Source organism: Bison bison, unplaced genomic scaffold (assembly GCF_000754665.1).
Source record: "Bison bison bison isolate TAMUID 2011002044 unplaced genomic scaffold, Bison_UMD1.0 scf7180017864343, whole genome shotgun sequence".
In the NCBI taxonomy this organism is placed as follows: Eukaryota; Metazoa; Chordata; class Mammalia; order Artiodactyla; family Bovidae; genus Bison; species Bison bison.
The window spans coordinates 2,113,115-2,130,559 of NW_011494915.1; the positions used below are offsets into that span (position 1 = coordinate 2,113,115).

Here is a 17,445-nt window from a genome sequence, read left to right on the forward strand (position 1 = left end):
GAAATCATGTTGTATGCAGTAACATGGGTAGACCTAGAGGGTATTATGCTAAGTGAAATAAGTCAGACAGAGAAAGACAAATATTCTATGATTCCACTTACATGGGGAATTTAGAAAACAAAGCAGAAAGACTCATAGACACAGAGAACAAAGTGGTGGTTGCCAGAGATGGGGTATGGGAGTTGGATAAATAGGTAAAGAGGATTAAGAGGTACAAACTTCGAGTAATTAAAAAAGTCTCAGGGATATAATGTACAGCATGAGGAATAGTCAATAATATTTTAATAGCTTTGTATGGCAACAGATGCTTACCAGACTTAAGTGGTGATCAGCAATTCATATATATATATATATATATACACACACACATACATCAAATTACTGTATTTTACACCTGAAACTAACATAATGTATGCCAGCTGTACTTCTTAAATATAAACACTTATATAAATTCTTAAATATAAACACTACATTTCCCTCTATTATAACATTATTCCATATAAAACCCATCTCCTCCTTTTGTTCTGTTTGGAACCATGTTAAATACAAAAGCAAACAAAAACAGGTGAGGATGTGCTCAACTGCTGAGCTCATAAAGGCACTGGTGGGGGAAGTGTAGCTTCTGCAAATTCTGCTTTTACAGGGTGAAAACTGAAGCTAGCAAGTGAGTGCCAAGTAGCCTGTTTTTTGATGAGTCCTGCTGTGTATCCTGGAGAAGGCAATGGCACCCCACTCCAGTACTCTTGCCTGGAAAATCCCATGGATGGAGGAGCCTGGTGGGCTGCAGTCCACGGGGTCACAAAGAGTCAGACACGACTGAGCGACTTCACTTTCACTTTTCACTTTCGTGCATTGGAGAAGGAAAAGGCAACCCACTCCAGTGTTCTTGCCTGGAAAATCCCAAAGACGGGGAGCCTGGTGGGCTGCTGTCTATGGGGTTGCACAGAGTCGGACACGACTGAAGTGATTTAGCAGCAGCAGCAGCAGCTGTGTATCCATTATTGAGAAATCAATTCACCAAACTGCTTGTCTTTTATTTGTAAGGGAATAAAGGCTTGTTTTACTTTTGCATACAATTTATTTGTATGATTAATATATTACTATATACATGGAATATAAAAGAACAATTATCCAACCACCATAGAGGAGCATGTCTAATTTCCTGTTCTTTGTAGTACTTTACTTGTTGTTATTATTTTCAATAACAATAAAAGTGTTCCAACACTTAATTATCCCAACAAGAAAATACACCCCCCCAAAAAAAAGACTTGCTTATTCAGAGTTTTATACAATACAAAGTTTTACATCAAAGAAACAGCATTACTTAGCAAACTTCATGTCACCATTAGATGGAAAGGCTTACCAGGTTCATTTCCTGAGTCAATTCTGAAAGGATTATTACTCCTATTATGCAGTGTTCCATAGCACCCTTTGGGAAAAAAAAAAAAAAAACAAGTTTAGCCTAAATGGAGACACATGATTGGTTCTTAATGCATAAACCAGTTAATATTTACAAGTAATTAAATTATGAAACATCACATTTTCTTATTTATTAAAATATACAGAAAAATCAATATAAGGTCCACAGATAAAAATAATTTCATGTTCATTCTTTGAAGGATACATGTAGATATATAGCTGAGTGGGAAAAAACTTAGAATTGCATACATTCTATAAAATATCTTCAGCATGCGTGACTTACAATAAACTAAACCTCAAAATATTAATACAATAGTTTCATTTTCCTAAGACTACAAATAAGGAACAAAAAACCATTTTTAGCTCTATAAATTTGCTTGAAGGTTACTGAGATAGATGCATTCAATAAATAATTAATAAATAGCTTAGAAATTAATTTAAATCCCTTGACCTAATATCAGGTAAGGTCACTTAGGCCCTTTTAATTTTATTTAATAGTGTACATGTATTCATTTACATACGGATCTATAATGAAGGCATGTGAACTGTCCAAAGCACTCGGTAAATAAATACATGACTTTCAATATAGTATGATGTTTTAATATAATCAGTTTCCAATTTAATTTCAATAACTTCCTTCAAATCAAAATTCAGATTTTATATGGATATTACTAACAAATTACCCAACTGCAAAATCATACTGGAGTATGAGAATAACAATGTAACATCCAATTACTGTGTAATAATTTTAAAAAGCAATACAGATCCTTTTCAAGTCTTAATTTTATAGCTGGTCATTCCTTCTATTACAGAATTTCACTAACACTGGGTAGGTATAATTAAATTCAAATTATCTCAGAATAAGAAAATAAAGGAAACATCTTTAATTTTTGCATTAATTCTTTATGGCCCTTTAGGACAATCTTAACTCTATGAACTAAACTACAGATCTCACTACAGAAGCATCCATCTCCTGTGTAAACCAGGCCACTGCTCCTTAAAGTGTCATTCCCTAACCAACTGTTGGCCCATGAATCTACCGGTAGTCTGCAAACTAGATTCTGATCTGAGAATGGTTTGATACTGGTTCATGACAAAAGAATTTGCACCAGAATATAAAACAGATAGTCACTAAGTACACTGTGTAGTTCAGCTGGCACTTTTTTCATAGCAAGTCTCTCTCAATGAGGTAAGGACCATGTTGATTTACTGACATATTTATTCTGACATAAACTCCTTATCTCACTGTGGACCAGCAATCTGAATAGCACTGTCCTAGACGACAGTATTATCTCCTGGATACACACGTAGAACGGAGGGACAGAAATGTTAAAAGTATGGCAGCAAGAAGGTTACAACAGAGAAAAAAGACGTACAAAATTTCAGGCCATTAAAAATTTCACAAACCTAAAATAATTTTTAGTACAAAATTCAAAGAAGCTGTTAATACCCAAAGGAACCATGGGGTATCATTTTGGAGTATCAAAACATTAAGTCAATTGTCTTTCTCATGACTCCAGGTTAAGTGAGGTCATAATACCCAGAAAGCAAGTGTTTTTTTGGTGATACTATAATAAACTTTGAAGATAAAACATTTTCTGTTTCTTCTGGCCTTCCAAAACTGATAAAAGCACACTAAAGCCCAATGCAATAAGCTCAACTTACCAGCCACTGAAAAGGGCGCTTAAAAATTGCTAGGCAACAAGAATGATTTAATTTCATTCAGTTCATTCTTTATTTTAAAAGAAATGTAAAGTCTATTCTTGTTTACACTAATGACTGCTGAAGAACTGTGTACAATCTTAGTAAATGACAAGAGAGGGGCGCTACTGCATTAGTCAAAATTATATGTACAACTATGAAGTGAGAAACACATGTGTTACTGAATAAACTATTCCTCTGTCCTAGAGCAGATCTCCTCAGGGCTAAAAATACACTTACTCCACTGATGTTTTAGATAATCAAATATTTGTTAACCAGGACTTCAACAACATGAATAAAAGAGAAGCAGTACAGTCTAGAGTTTGATATTCTGGGGTTTCTAGTATTACAATGTACGATGGAATTACACCTTACATAGTGACTAAATTTGACAGTTACTGTATAAGCAATAACATCTCGTAAAGTCCAAATTGCCTCTAATTGCCAATAAGCCAACACCAAACATCTCTCAATCCAAACTGCCAGTTTTTCCTTGAGATTTATAACAGACCACTTCTTCAGTAACACCAGCTCAAGTACTTTTCTTGCGATCAGGGATAAAATTTACATGAAAAAGTGTGTGTTTGCTAGGTTACCTCAGCCATGTCTGACTCTTTGCAACCTCATGGACTGTACCCCATCAGGCACCTCTGTCCATGGGATTCTCCAGGCCAGAATAATGGAGTGGGTCGCCATGTCCTTCTCCAGGCAATTTTACTGACCCAGGGATCAAACCCATGTCTCTTATGTCTCCTGAATTGGCAGGCAGGATCTTTATCACTAGTGCCACCTAGGAAACCCACACATTTAAAAGTATGTTATCTTTAAATCACAACAAACACTGGGAAATTCTTCAAGAGATGGGAATACCAGACCACCTGACCTGCCTCTTAAGAAACCTGTATGCACGTCAGGAAGCAACAGTTAGAAATGGACATGGAATAACAGACTGGTTCCAAATCAGGAAAGGAGTACGTCAAGGCTGTATATTGTCACCCTGCTTATTTAAGTTACATTCAGAGCACATCATGAGAAATGCTGGGCTGGATGAAGCACAAGCTGGAATTAAGACTGCTGGGAGAAATCCCAATAACGTCAGATATGCAGATGACACCACCCTTATGGCAGAAAGCAAAGAAGAACTAAAGAGCCTCTTGATGAAAGTGAAAGAGGACACTGAAAGAGTTGGCTTAAAACTCAACTTTCAGAAAATGAACATCATGGCATGTGGTCCCATCACTTCATGGCAAATAGATGGGGAAACAGTGGAAACAGTGTCAGATTTTATTTTTTTGGGCTCCAAAAATCACTGCAGATGGTGACTGCAGCCATGAAATTAAAAGACGCTTACTCCTTGGAAGAAAAGTTATGACCAACCTAGACAGCACATTAAAAAGCAGAGACATTACTTTGCCAACAAAGGTCTGTCTAGTTAAGGCTATGGTTTTTCCAATATGTATGGATGTGAGAGTTGGACTATAAAGAAAGCTGAGTGCTGAAGAATTGATGCTTTTGAACTATGGTGTTGGAGAAGACTCTTGAGAGTTTCTTGGACTGCAAGGAGATCCAACCAGTCAATCCTAAAGGAAATCAGTCCTGAATATACATTGGAAGGACTGATGTTGAAGCTGAAACTCCAATACTTTGGCCACCTGATGCAAAGAACTGACTCATTGGAAAAGGCCCTGATGCTAGGAAAAATTGAAGGCGAGAGGAGAAGGGGACAACAGAGGATGATATGGTTGGATGGCATCACTGACTCAAAGGACATGAGTTTGAGTAAACTCTGAGATTGATGATGGACAGGGAGGCCTGGCATGCTGCAGTCCATGTGGTCGCAGAGTCGGACACGACTGAGCAACTGAACTGAACAAACTATCTTTAAGTATCTGAATCATACCAAACAGGGCATGATGGTCATCCTAAGAGGCACAGAGGAACACAAAAGAGCAGATTTAAGTTCCCCATATCAAACCCTGGAACATACTGTGTGGAATGGCAAATGGAATCACTGGAACAATTTAAATTAGTGTTCCCTAGCTTTTATTTGGGCTTCCCTGATAGCTCAGCTGGTAAAGAATCCAACTGCAATGCAGGAAACCCTGGTTCAATTCCTGGGTTGGGAAGATCCCCTGCAGAAGGGATAGGCTACACACTCCAGTATTCTTGCCTGGAGAATCCCCATGGACAGAGGAGCCTAGTGGGCTACAGTCCACGGGGTCACAAAGAATCAGACACGACTGAGCCACTAAGCACAACACAGCACGGCTTTTCTTTCCTTTTTTTTTCCAGCCCAAATACCTGAACTTGTGTATGTTATAATTTCAGTCATTTAGGTTAAAAACATTCTTGAGAAACTAGTATGACTCAACATGGTATAAGATAAAAAAATTTTTAATGTGTCTTAAGTCAGAAAACCTGCTGAAGTACTATCACCATGCTTTACAAGGTCACTATGCAACCCTATACAAATTAACTAACTTTTCTAAGCCTCAGTTTCTCATTTATAAAATGTAATTCCCTTCAAAGAGATGTAATAAGCATTAAGTTAGATAAAATACATGAAAATATACACGTGTGCATATATGCAATACACAGACTCACACAGTTAGAAATGACAACATGTATTTTTGAAACTACAAAACATAATTTGCATTCTTCAGGTTTGGAAGTTAATACGACATGATCCTCTTTTCCTGGCAATAAAAAAGACAGGCTCCAGAGGATAAATAATAAATCATAATTAATATCGTTCTAGTAGCCACAAAACAAACTACACAGCTTTAAGAAAAGCAGTTTTTCAAACAAACAAACAAAAATTACTTTTGTTCTTATAATGTAATAAGGCCTTCTTACCTGAAGAAACGTCTTCACATCAGCAATAATTTCTCTGAAGACAAATCGGTCTTTCTGAACTTCAAACCACCCTGATTTAGTGATTTTAGCTATGACTTGAATTAAAGCTTGGATAACAAACGGAGCCAGCTTGGGTTGTGATGCCACATAATTAAGAATGTAGTTTCCTGTAAAAATAAAAAAAATATTCTTTCATCATTTGGACTTTTCAGTAACATATTATGAATCATCTAAAAACAGGCAGTGATGACCCATTCTTTGACAAAAAGTTAATTCCTTTCTCTAAGATATGTACTTGCTCACATAGTCAGTTTTCCTATAAGGCTTATCTGTATAAAGCAAATTTGTTCCAATTCAACTGATATATTAGGAGACAGTATGAGTATAATGCAGATGTCATTTTTGTTTTTGCATAATTTCATTTAGAAAAAAAAAAACACTAGATGAATATAGAAGACTGCAACCAAGTCAAATAAACCAAGCCATGCTCAAAATGCATGTATCTACTAGCTTTCTCAGTTCATCTCGTGTGTTACCAAATTCACTCATCCCTCTTGGTTTCATAATTTTCCACCCTATATCAGATCACCTTCCTTCTACCACTTTGTAATAACTCACAAATTGCAACCTTTTGAAAGCCCACTTCGACAAACTTCAGTCTTCTTCAAGATAAAACCCCATCTTTATTCTACTATTTAGTATTTCTTAGTCATTTAACATGTGTAAACTCTACTATGCCTTTTGACTTCTATCCTTTTTTATGTGTCACTGACAAAATGTTCCAATTTTATTTCTATAACCCCATTTCTTTAATAAGCTCAGTGGTTTTTACTATATGACACTGCACAGCAGTCACTTTTAGGAATATGTATGTCATGTTATAGCAAGACTGACCACACACTATCTGGCTGTTTAAGTGGCAGAAAAAGTACATATAAAACAATGCAATAAAATAAGTATGTAAGTTAAAGAATGTATGAACAGAATAATAAAGCCTAGAATAAAGTTTATACACCAAAATAATTAACAGTGGGTAGCAAATTCCAGCTACGATGGAGGAGTAACTTAGGCAAAAATAGGCCATAAAGTCTAACAGAAAAACAGAAGAAAAAAATGTTATAAAAGGAAAAGATTCCACTTCTTCTTTGGCCTCAAAGGCCAGCATACAATTTGGGAAAAGAGCGAAGAAAAAGTAAATACTTCACTATTTAACTAAAAATAGCTTTAATGGAAACAACTCCAAAATTTGAGAACACTTTCAACAGCTGTTCTTGACAATTATGATGAGAATCGTGACATAAGAAAAAAAAGTTCTCACAACTGGCACATTTCAACCTTAATTTTTATTAACATTAAAATCACACACTTACACAAATTAGATTAAAAGACAGATTTTCCTAGCATTAAACTGTTTCTCCTATGGATTAAAACAATATGGTTCTTTTAAACTTCATTACATATAATTTTTTATTTCCACAACAAAACTTGAGAAAATGATACTGCCATCTGAATATAAAAGAAAATCGATTTATTTACTTCTGTTAGTTTTATTTTTAATATCCTGAAAAATTTTAACCTGGAAGGGACATAAGGAAACCATATGTTAGTAGCAGTAACCACTGGCAAGGTAATTTCAAAAATAATAAAACCAAATGGGAGACAAACCAAGTTTCACATTTAAGGTAGGTATCAACAAGCACCACTCCCAAACACCTTGAGAAAAGACACCAGCTAATACGTTTACTATCCAAGGCAAAAAAAAAAAAAAATTTAATAGACTCTATTTCTGTTATGTTAGTTGAATGTTTCATATATTCTCATGTTATGCTTATTATTGGAAAAGTCTGTTTGATTTTAAGTAAAAATAAAAGATACGTTTTTCATTATCACCAAGAACTATAGTGAATAACTAACTGAATGAACTTTTTGGCCAACCCAATACATGATTTATAATAGTATTCCAGTTTAATAAGCAAGTGCCAATGATAACAATCAAGCAAAACAACAGCAATCTCATCAGCAGCAGCCGAAGATAATAAGGAAAAGTCATACCAAGAAGAAAATGAAATGTTCAGAAATACACATGGGAGAATGAAACAAACAGCTGGAAAAATTCCCAGACAAAAGTTAATAGAAAGTTGGAAAGCTATGCGCTAGAGGCTCTTTGCATGTCAAATGCCCATATGATAATAACAACAACACTTAGCATTTATGAAACAAGTTAAAATTAAAAGAGCTGAAAAAAGCTTTATGTAGCTCTCACAACAACGTGAAGATATTGCTATTATTATTCTGTTTCTTAGCAAAAAATATGAAAGTCAAAGAGGTGAAACAACTTGTCATAGAGGCCAGGTTGTTCTGGTTTGAGTTTCTGTTTGTTGTTTTCAAATACCAGCCAAATCATATAGACATGTACACCCATGGCTGATTCACGTCAATGTATGGCAAAACCACCACAAAACTGTAAAGTAATTAGACTCCAATTAAAAAAAAAAAAAAAAAAAACTCTACTAAGTCCAAACTTGTAGTCACACTTTATGATCATTCAGCTGATACTTTCAGTATTACACATTATAGAAATTTAATATGAAATATTTTTGACTGATTAATTGAAGTCAAGTAAAAAATATGCCACAAAGTCTATTAAAAAACACGCAAAAAGATTATAAAAGAAAGGGGAAAGACTCAATCTCTTGATACTTTGGACTTTGAGATTCAGAATCTCTTTGGACTTTGGTCCAAAAGGCTAGCATGTTATTTCAGGGAAAAGGTGAAGAGAATATAAATACCTCAATATTAACTCCAAATGCTTTAAGAGAACAATTCCAGATACTGTGAACACAAACATTTGAGCTCAAGAGCTAGCTTAAGAAGTATTTTGAGAGAGAATACACACAGAAAGAAACTATGAAGAGAGGATCAAGATAAGATTTAGGAGGTGAAGAGGTGGGAAAACTGCAACCTTCACACACTGCTGGTAAAAACACGAAATGGTACAGGCACTTTGAACCACAGTAGTGCAGGTTCTTTAAAAGCTAAGAATAAACTTACCTACGACCCAGCAATTGCACTCCCAGGTATCTATTCAAGAGAAATGAAAACATGTCCACACACAAAACGTGTGTCAATGTTCATGGTAGCATTACTCATTGTGGTCAAAAAAGCAAAAACTACCCAAATGTCCATCAAATGGCGAAACAATAACAGGACATCACATATCTATACAAGGGAATATTATTCTATAATTAAAAATGAAATATCAACACATACTACAACATGGATGAACCTCAAAAACATTTTGTTAAGTGAAAGAAGTCAGATGTAAAAAAACTACACATGGTAAGATTTACATGAAATATCCACAAAAGGTGAACGTTATACAGGCAGAAAACATCTTAGAGGTTGGTGGTATGGGAGCAGGACTAACTGTCAATGAGTATGGGCATTTTGGGGGTATGATGGAAATGTTTACACAAATCTGTAAATTTACCAAAAATAAAAAATTGTACACTTAAATCAACTTTATGATATGTAAATTATACTTCAATAAAGCTGTTTGAAGGGAAGTTAGCAAGGAAGAAAAGAGGGAGGTAGGGATTGAATAAAGGAGGGAGAAAGAGAAGGAGAACTGATTGATTTATATAGGTAATTAAACTAAGCTACATTTTTATTTAAGGATTGACCTGGTGGCTCAGATGGTAAAGGACATGTCTGCCAGGCAGGTTCTATCCCCAGGTTGGGAAGATCCCCTGGAGAAGGGAATAGTTACCCACTCCAGTATTATTGCCTGGAGAAACCCACTGACAGAGAAGTCTATGGGGTCGCAAAGAGTCAGACACGAATGAGCAACTAACATTTTTGGGGGAGGCTTTCCTGGTGGTTTAGATGGTAAAGAATCTGCCTGCAGTGCAGGAAACTTGGGTTCAATCCCTGGGTGAGGAAGATCCCCTGAGGAAGCGATCACAAAGAGTCAGACATGACTGAGGGACTAATAGTTTTATTTGAAAAGAAGATTAAAAGGATAACATTCCAGGCTAGAGAAAACTAAGAAAACGCACCAAGGCAGAAATAACATGGTTCTGGAAAAATACCTCTGGTACACCTAACAGGCTAATACCAACGAAGACACAAGACTATGAGGATGATCCACCAGTGTCAAGCTCAAGAAACGACTTTGTGGCCAAGCTGAGAAGAAACGGTATTTTAATTGATGAGCAATAGTAAGATATTGTAAATTATACTGATAAAGGCAGAAAATAGTGTCCTGAACACAGAGAACAGGCAATAGAGTTAAACAATGGAAGTCTGGGACCATATCACGAAAGACTGAAAATTTTGGAGCTGATGTAAGAAAGGCAATGTGACTTTGAGGCAACCTTCACATTTTCCATTTTAACTGACATGCCAATTATTCTACTACACATGTCAGACCGGTCATAACATTCCAATCTACTTGAGGGAGCAGGAGTAGTTAAGTCAAACCAAGAAACTCATAAAGGAAACACATCATTTGTTGCTTGAAACTGTGTTACAGGTTTCTACTTTTCTCTTTTTTCCAAATTTCTTTTGAGTACACTCATTCTTAATAAGTACACTTTTAAGTATCCACTTAAAAAATATAAGTGAAAGAAACAATTTGAATAGGCCCATATCTATTAAATTGAGTCAATAATTAATAACCTTCCAAAACAGAAAACACCAGGCCTGGATGGGTTCACTGATGAATTCTACCAAATATTTAAGAAAGAAATTCTACTAATTCTCTACAATCTCTTCCAGGACAAAAAGAAGCAGAGGGAATTCCTTCTAACTCATTCTATAAGGCCAACATTACCTTAATACCAAAAGTAGACAAAAACAAGACAAGAAAACTTATAGTTGAGCAAAATATCTCTTATCAATATAGAAACAAAAATCCTCAACAAATTACTGGCAAAGCAATTCAACAATGCATAAAAAGAGTTTTATAATAACAACCAAGTGGCATGTATCCTAGGTATGCAAGCATTGTTCAACATCTGAAAATCAATTAATGTAATCCATCATATCAATGGGCTAAAGAAGGAATAGCACATGATCATAATAGATATAAAAAAAGATTAAAAAAAAAATCCAACAGACATTCATGACAAAAATAAAAAACTTTCAGCAAACAGGAGGAACAGAGGGGGAACTTTCTCAACTTCATAAAGAACATTTATAGAAAAAAAACACAGCTAATGAATAAAATGAAAGAACTAAATAAATGAAGAAATATCCCATGTTCATGAATAGGAAGACTCAATGCTGTCAAGATGTCAGTTCTTCCCAAACTGATCTATAGATTCAATTGCAATTCCAATAAAAATCCAAGCAATTTGGATATTGACAAATTGATTCTAATGTTTATATAAGAGGCAAAAGACCCAGAAGAGCCAACACAATACTAAAGGAGAAAAACAAATGGAGGTCTGACACTACCTAACTTTAAGACTTATTTTTATAAAGCTACAGTAATCAAGACTGTGTGGTACTTGTGAAAGAACAAATAGATCAATAGAGCAGAAGAGAGAACCCAGAAATAGACCCACATACATTCAACTGATCTTTGACAAAGGAGCAAAGGTGATAAAATGGAGTAAAGAGAGTCTTTTCAACAAATGGTAGCAGAAATGGACCTCCACATGCGAAAAAAAAAAATCTAAACACAAAACCTTCACTTTTCACAAAAATTAATTAAAAATGGATCACAACTCTAAACATAAAATGCAAAACTATACAAACTCCTAAAAGATAAAAGGAATAAAATATAGGTGACCTTAGGTTTAGTGATGACATTTTACAAATAACATTAAAAAATAATTGATAATGTGGACTTCATTAAAATTAAAAGCTTCTGACCAAAGGAATGAGAAGACAACCCACAAACTGGGGGGAAACCTTTGCAAAAGACCTGATAAAGGACTATTTACAAGAAAGAAAAACACCGATACAGTATACTAACGCATATATATGGAATTTAGAAAGATGGTAACAATAACCCTGTGTACGAGACAGCAAAAGAGACACTGATGTATAGATCAGTCTTATGGACTCTGTGGGAGAGGGAGAGGGTGGGGAGATTTGGGAGAATGGCATTGAAACATGTATAATATCATGTATCAAACGAGTCACCAGTCCAGGTTCGATGCACGATACTGGATGCTTGGGGCTGGTGCACTGGGACAACCCAGAGGGAGGGTATGGGGAGGGAGGAGGGAGGAGGGTTCAGGATGGGGAACACAGGTATACCTGTGGCGGATTCATTTTGATATTTGGCAAAACTAATACAATACCTGTGGTGGATTCATTTTGATATTTGGCAAAACTAATACAATACCTGTGGCGGATTCATTTTGATATTTGGCAAAACTAATACAATTATGTAAAGTTTAAAAATAAAATAAAATTAAAAACAAAAAACAAACAAAAAAAATAAATAAATAAAATTAAATTAAAAAAAATACACAAGGAACTCTTAAAACTCAACAATAAGAAAGCAACCTGACTTAAAAATAGGCAAAAGATTTAGACACCTCATCAAAGAAAATATACAGATGACAAATAAGCATATGAAAAGACATTCGACATGACATTTTATTAGCAAGCCATATAAGAATGGTCAAAATCCACAACACCGAAAAAGCCGAATGTAGCAAGTATGTGGGAGCATGGAATTCTCACCACTAATAAGAATGTAAAACTGGTACAGCGCCTTTGGAAGGCAGTTTGGTGATTTCTTATAAATCTAAACATACTCTTATCATACATACAATCCAGCACTCTTCTTAGTATTTACCCAAATGAGGTGAGAACTTATATATACACAAAAACCTGCTTTATAGCAGCTTTATTCATAATTGCCAAAACTTGGAAGAAATCAAGGTGTACTTCAACAGGTGAACTGATAAACTGTGGTAGGTGAGCAGATAATCCATGGTGCATTCAGACAATGACATGTCAGTCAGTATTAAAAAGAAATGATCTACTAAGCCATGAGAAAACATGGAGAACCTTAAATGCATATTAATAAGTAAAAGATGCCAATCTGAAAAGGTTACACACATAATTTCAACTATATGACATTCTAAAAAGGCAAAACTACGGAAAGAATAAAATCAGTGGTTGCCAGGAGTTAGAAGGAAGGGAGAGATGAATAGTTGGAACACAGGCATTTTAGGGTAGTAAAATACTATATATAATACAGTAATGGAGGCTATGTGTCATTTACATATTTATCCAACCCCACAGAAGATACAACACCAACAATGAACTCTAATGTAAACTACGGAATTTGGGTGATAATGATGTATCAATGTAGGTTATAGCAGCTGTAACGAAGGTACCCACTCTGGTGCAGGATGCTAATAATGGTGGATGCTAATACTGAGGGAGGCTATACAGGTACAGGACCAAAGAGGTATACAGGAATTCTTTGTACTTTTTGCTCAATTTTTCTGTGAAGCTAACAGTGCTCCAAAAGAAAGTCTACCTAAAATATGTTTGTGTATGTGTATAAAGTTAAACAAAATCACGTTATGACAGGTTTATAACATTTGACTTATTTTTTAAATTGCAGATTTCTCTTTTGCTTTCTTAAACACACAACTCCATGAGAGAATGGATAAATTCTCTAGACAGTCTTCAGCCCATAGGTTTTTGGGTAGATGTTCTTTATCAAGTTGAAGAAGTTCCCCTCTGTTCTTAGGTACTTAAAGAGAAATATCAAACATATAAGACAAATGATGAATCATTGTGGGATTTGATCATTCAAAAACTGAGCTTAAAAGAACCATCATACATAATACTATAATTTTTCTGTTACACAAACATGAACTATGTGAACCTTGAGGCTAGAGAGTAGAATGAGTCAACAGTCTACTTCCAATATGAAAAAGATAACCAAAAAAAAAAACCCCATACCTCAACTATTAGAGCTTTGTCCATACAAAAAACAAACACACACTTAAAATCTTTTTAATATCTTACCTTTGAAAAACATATTGGTATATCATAGAATCAATTTTCCAACTACACTAAGTTTCAAGCACTGTTCTCCCTAAACACATTATTTCCCTAGTAAGAAGGAAACGTCTTTCAATTTTATATGCATCCCACATGATTTTGATACAGTATTCTGAGAATAGAGAGTAGGCTTTTCCCATCATCTAGTTGTATATGAAGTTAAGACAATCGCTAAGAGCATGGACTCCACACAAACTGTGTAAGTTTGAATCAGCTCTATTTCTTCTAGCTGTGTGATCTTGGGTACATTATAGAGCCTATCAAATGAAATTTCCTCATTTATAAAATGAGGATAACAATAGTGCACATTTCAGAAGTTTGGTAAATAAAACGAGATAGTGCAAATCTTAGTATATGGTACAGACGATTGATCCCCATCCTTTGTCACCAGGGACCAGTTTCATGGAAGATAATTTTTCCACGGTGTGCTGGTGGTGAGAGGGATGGTTCAGGCAGTAATCCAAGTGGGGAGCAGCAGGTGAAGCTTTGCTTGCCTGTCTGCCATTCACCTCCTGCTGTGTGACTGGGTTCCTAACAGGTTGAGAATCAGTGCGGATCTGCAATCCAGGGCTTTGGGGCCCCTGGCACAGACAATAAAATGCTACTTCTTATTATTTATTATCAAACTAAACAGATGCTTTTTTGATGACACATTTTTGTATTACACATCATCATTCATCACCACATGTGTAAAGGAGACTTGACTACTCATCTTTAAAAATGACAGAATAACTTGCAAGTCTGTTAACAGTTGAGTATATTTAAAAGAAGTTATTTTTAAAGTGCAATATGATTTTAAAAAGCATAATAAACCACTTACTGATATCTATTCTCTGTTCAACTGGCAAAGGACTGACTCGGCTAACAAGTTTTGAAAGACAAGTTGCTGCAAGGAGTTGAGCATAGGATGTCTGTAAAGAAATATATTTTATTTATTATTATCATATACTATGATAGGAACTTTTCCTAAGCATATTGGTTATTTTTATGGTTTTCCAAATTGGCAGATCTACAAGAGATAAAATATACACAGACATACATACACACACGAACAAAAAATCCCTCATAAGGGTAGCTGAGGAAGCCTTTGCAAACAGCAAGCAGTTTAGAGGGGGGAAAAAAAAGATAATGAGCAAGTTCAAACAAAATACACTTATCATGTCTACACAGTACTGCATAATCTGGTCTCTGATTATCTCTTCAAATTCATCTGGTTCTTCTCTTCACTATCCTCTGTCCAGAACAACCCTCTTACAGTTCCTTTCAACGTCTTTCCTATCCTGACCTCTCCCCTCCTTCAGATCCATATTGGCTGTATTCACTCTGGCCACCAATTGCGTGCACTCAAGCTTTCAAAAGCCTGTTCAGTTATTCACTATACCCGCAGCAATCTCTTATAAAGACAGTCCTTTCTTTTTTATTCTCTAGACCAGAGGTCAGCAAACTAAGCCCTGTGGATCAAATCCTGTCTGTTCTTGCAAGGCCCATGAGCTATGAATGGTTTTTACTATTTTAAGCAGTTGGCAAAAAATAAAAATAATAATATTCACACTATTTTGTGACATATGAAAATTACATGACATCTAAATTTCAATCCATAAACAAAATTCAATAGAACATAGCCACACTCACTCATGTACATATTGTCTATGTCTGCTTTCAGACTATGACAGCAGAGTCAAATATGCGGGAGTGTATGTGCCATATAAAACAGTATATGGCGCTCGTTGCCTTCTACTGCTGCTCAATGCACTATAAACTTCTATGATGTACTTACTAACTCTCACAAAATATAAAGTACCATGAGTATCAGCACGACATGACATGTACCTTTTATTATTACCAGCACATATCTGTCATGTCAAAACAAGAAACGATAGGAGTAGACTTCAAATGTCTAACTTTTAAGGCACAGCGAAATGTGGATTATTTTGTTATTGAATTAGAGAGCAAAGCAATGTGCTTTTTATGCAATGGGACTATAGCTGTCCTAAAAGAATACAATATATGCTGACAATATCAGACTGGGTACTCCTGCCAATATTCCTAACTCACAGGGAATCAAGTCAGAAAAAGGAGAAAATTTTAAACAGAATATATATAACACTGAAATTTCTCCACAAAAAAATAAAGACTACAACCAAAGTTAGGTTTTGAAATGGCTTGTTAGCCAAGTAAGAAAAGCCACTTACCGGCAAAGAGTTAATTAAATCACCATTATTTTCAGTAGCCAAAGTTACATATGCAGAAAAAATGAATTTCAGACTACTTGCCTTTCAATGAGAATAAGGCCCAGACAGTTGAAAACAACAGAGCAACATCAAAATTCAATTTCAAACCAGGTGAAAGATTTGGAGGCTCTCCTTAGCTCTTTATGAGTTAACAGATGTTATCAACATGTGCAGCTCATACTGTTACCAATATGATCTGCTTATTCCAGAACCCAATGCTAAGTTTGAAGGGACTAAAGAATTAACCTTCATGAAGACTCTGCATGAAACTACTGGGCAGAATATTTTCAAAGAAGCTGAGAAAATACTAATTTGTACAACCTAAAGTGGTTGCTAAAATGTGTCACAACCAGTGGTAAAAATATATGGAACAGAAAAGGCTTAGTTGGACAAATTTACAAAGCTTGTAAAAACGTAAGCGTCTAGAGTCTGGTTATTCATCTTATTGTCATCGGCAGATATTTTGTAGTAAAGACTTAGCAGCAGCAGCAGTAAAGATTTGAATCTATCATGTGTTAATGAATCAATGGTAGTAACAGCGGATTTAACTCACTTTCATGAATTCATCTTCAGTTCTGACAATTTCTATCGGAAACAGAAGCTTAAAATTCTGACTTGCCCTACATACAGTAGTTGAGTAGCCTGGCAGTGGTGAAGTCTTACTGCAATTTTTTTTTTTTTGGCTCAGGACTAAGACTGAAAATTTTCTGAATGAGAAGAACCATCTTAATCCACTACTGTTAAACATTAAATGGCTTTTGCAATTAGTTTTCGCTGCAAACTTGATAAAAGTCTCTTAATGAATTCAACCTAACATTACAAAATTGTATAAAAGGCAAATAGTGCTTAGTACTAATATGAAACTTAAAATGCAAGAGTCATTCTAATAACAACTAACACTGATTAAATCACAAATAATATCAAGCTGTTTTATACACTTTCCACACTGTCAAATGTTAAAACAAGTAGCCAAATCTCTATTCCTGAGTATATTTTCTGAGTTCAAACTATGTTTCAAACAGCACATTTTTCAGGCCTTGATATAAGTGCAAAGCAAATTTCAAAATCCATTTAACTGAGCAATTCAGGCACCTTCACCTAACCTTCAACTGCAAGTGATTAACTTAGAATATAATCACATCCTAAAAGGCAAATATCAAGAGAAATTTTAATGCAGTTTTATACATGCCATCTA

The 17,445-nt window shown here is 35.2% G+C and overlaps 1 protein-coding gene across 3 annotated transcripts in view; it reads right to left on the reverse strand.

Annotated features, from left to right (window-relative positions):
- RANBP17 (RAN binding protein 17) overlaps positions 1 to 17,445 on the reverse strand; it is an 88,714-nt gene that overhangs the window by 55,793 nt on the left and 15,476 nt on the right. For 2 of the 3 annotated variants that reach the window (XM_010854554.1, XM_010854553.1), the window contains 3 exons: positions 14,840 to 14,930; positions 5,977 to 6,143; positions 1,364 to 1,429 (listed from right to left, as the gene is read on the reverse strand). In XM_010854554.1, coding sequence (XP_010852856.1) covers positions 1,364 to 1,429; positions 5,977 to 6,143; positions 14,840 to 14,930 — 324 coding nt within the window. The remainder of the gene's footprint in view (positions 1 to 1,363; positions 1,430 to 5,976; positions 6,144 to 14,839; positions 14,931 to 17,445) is intronic. The other variant, XM_010854555.1, reaches the window with a different exon arrangement.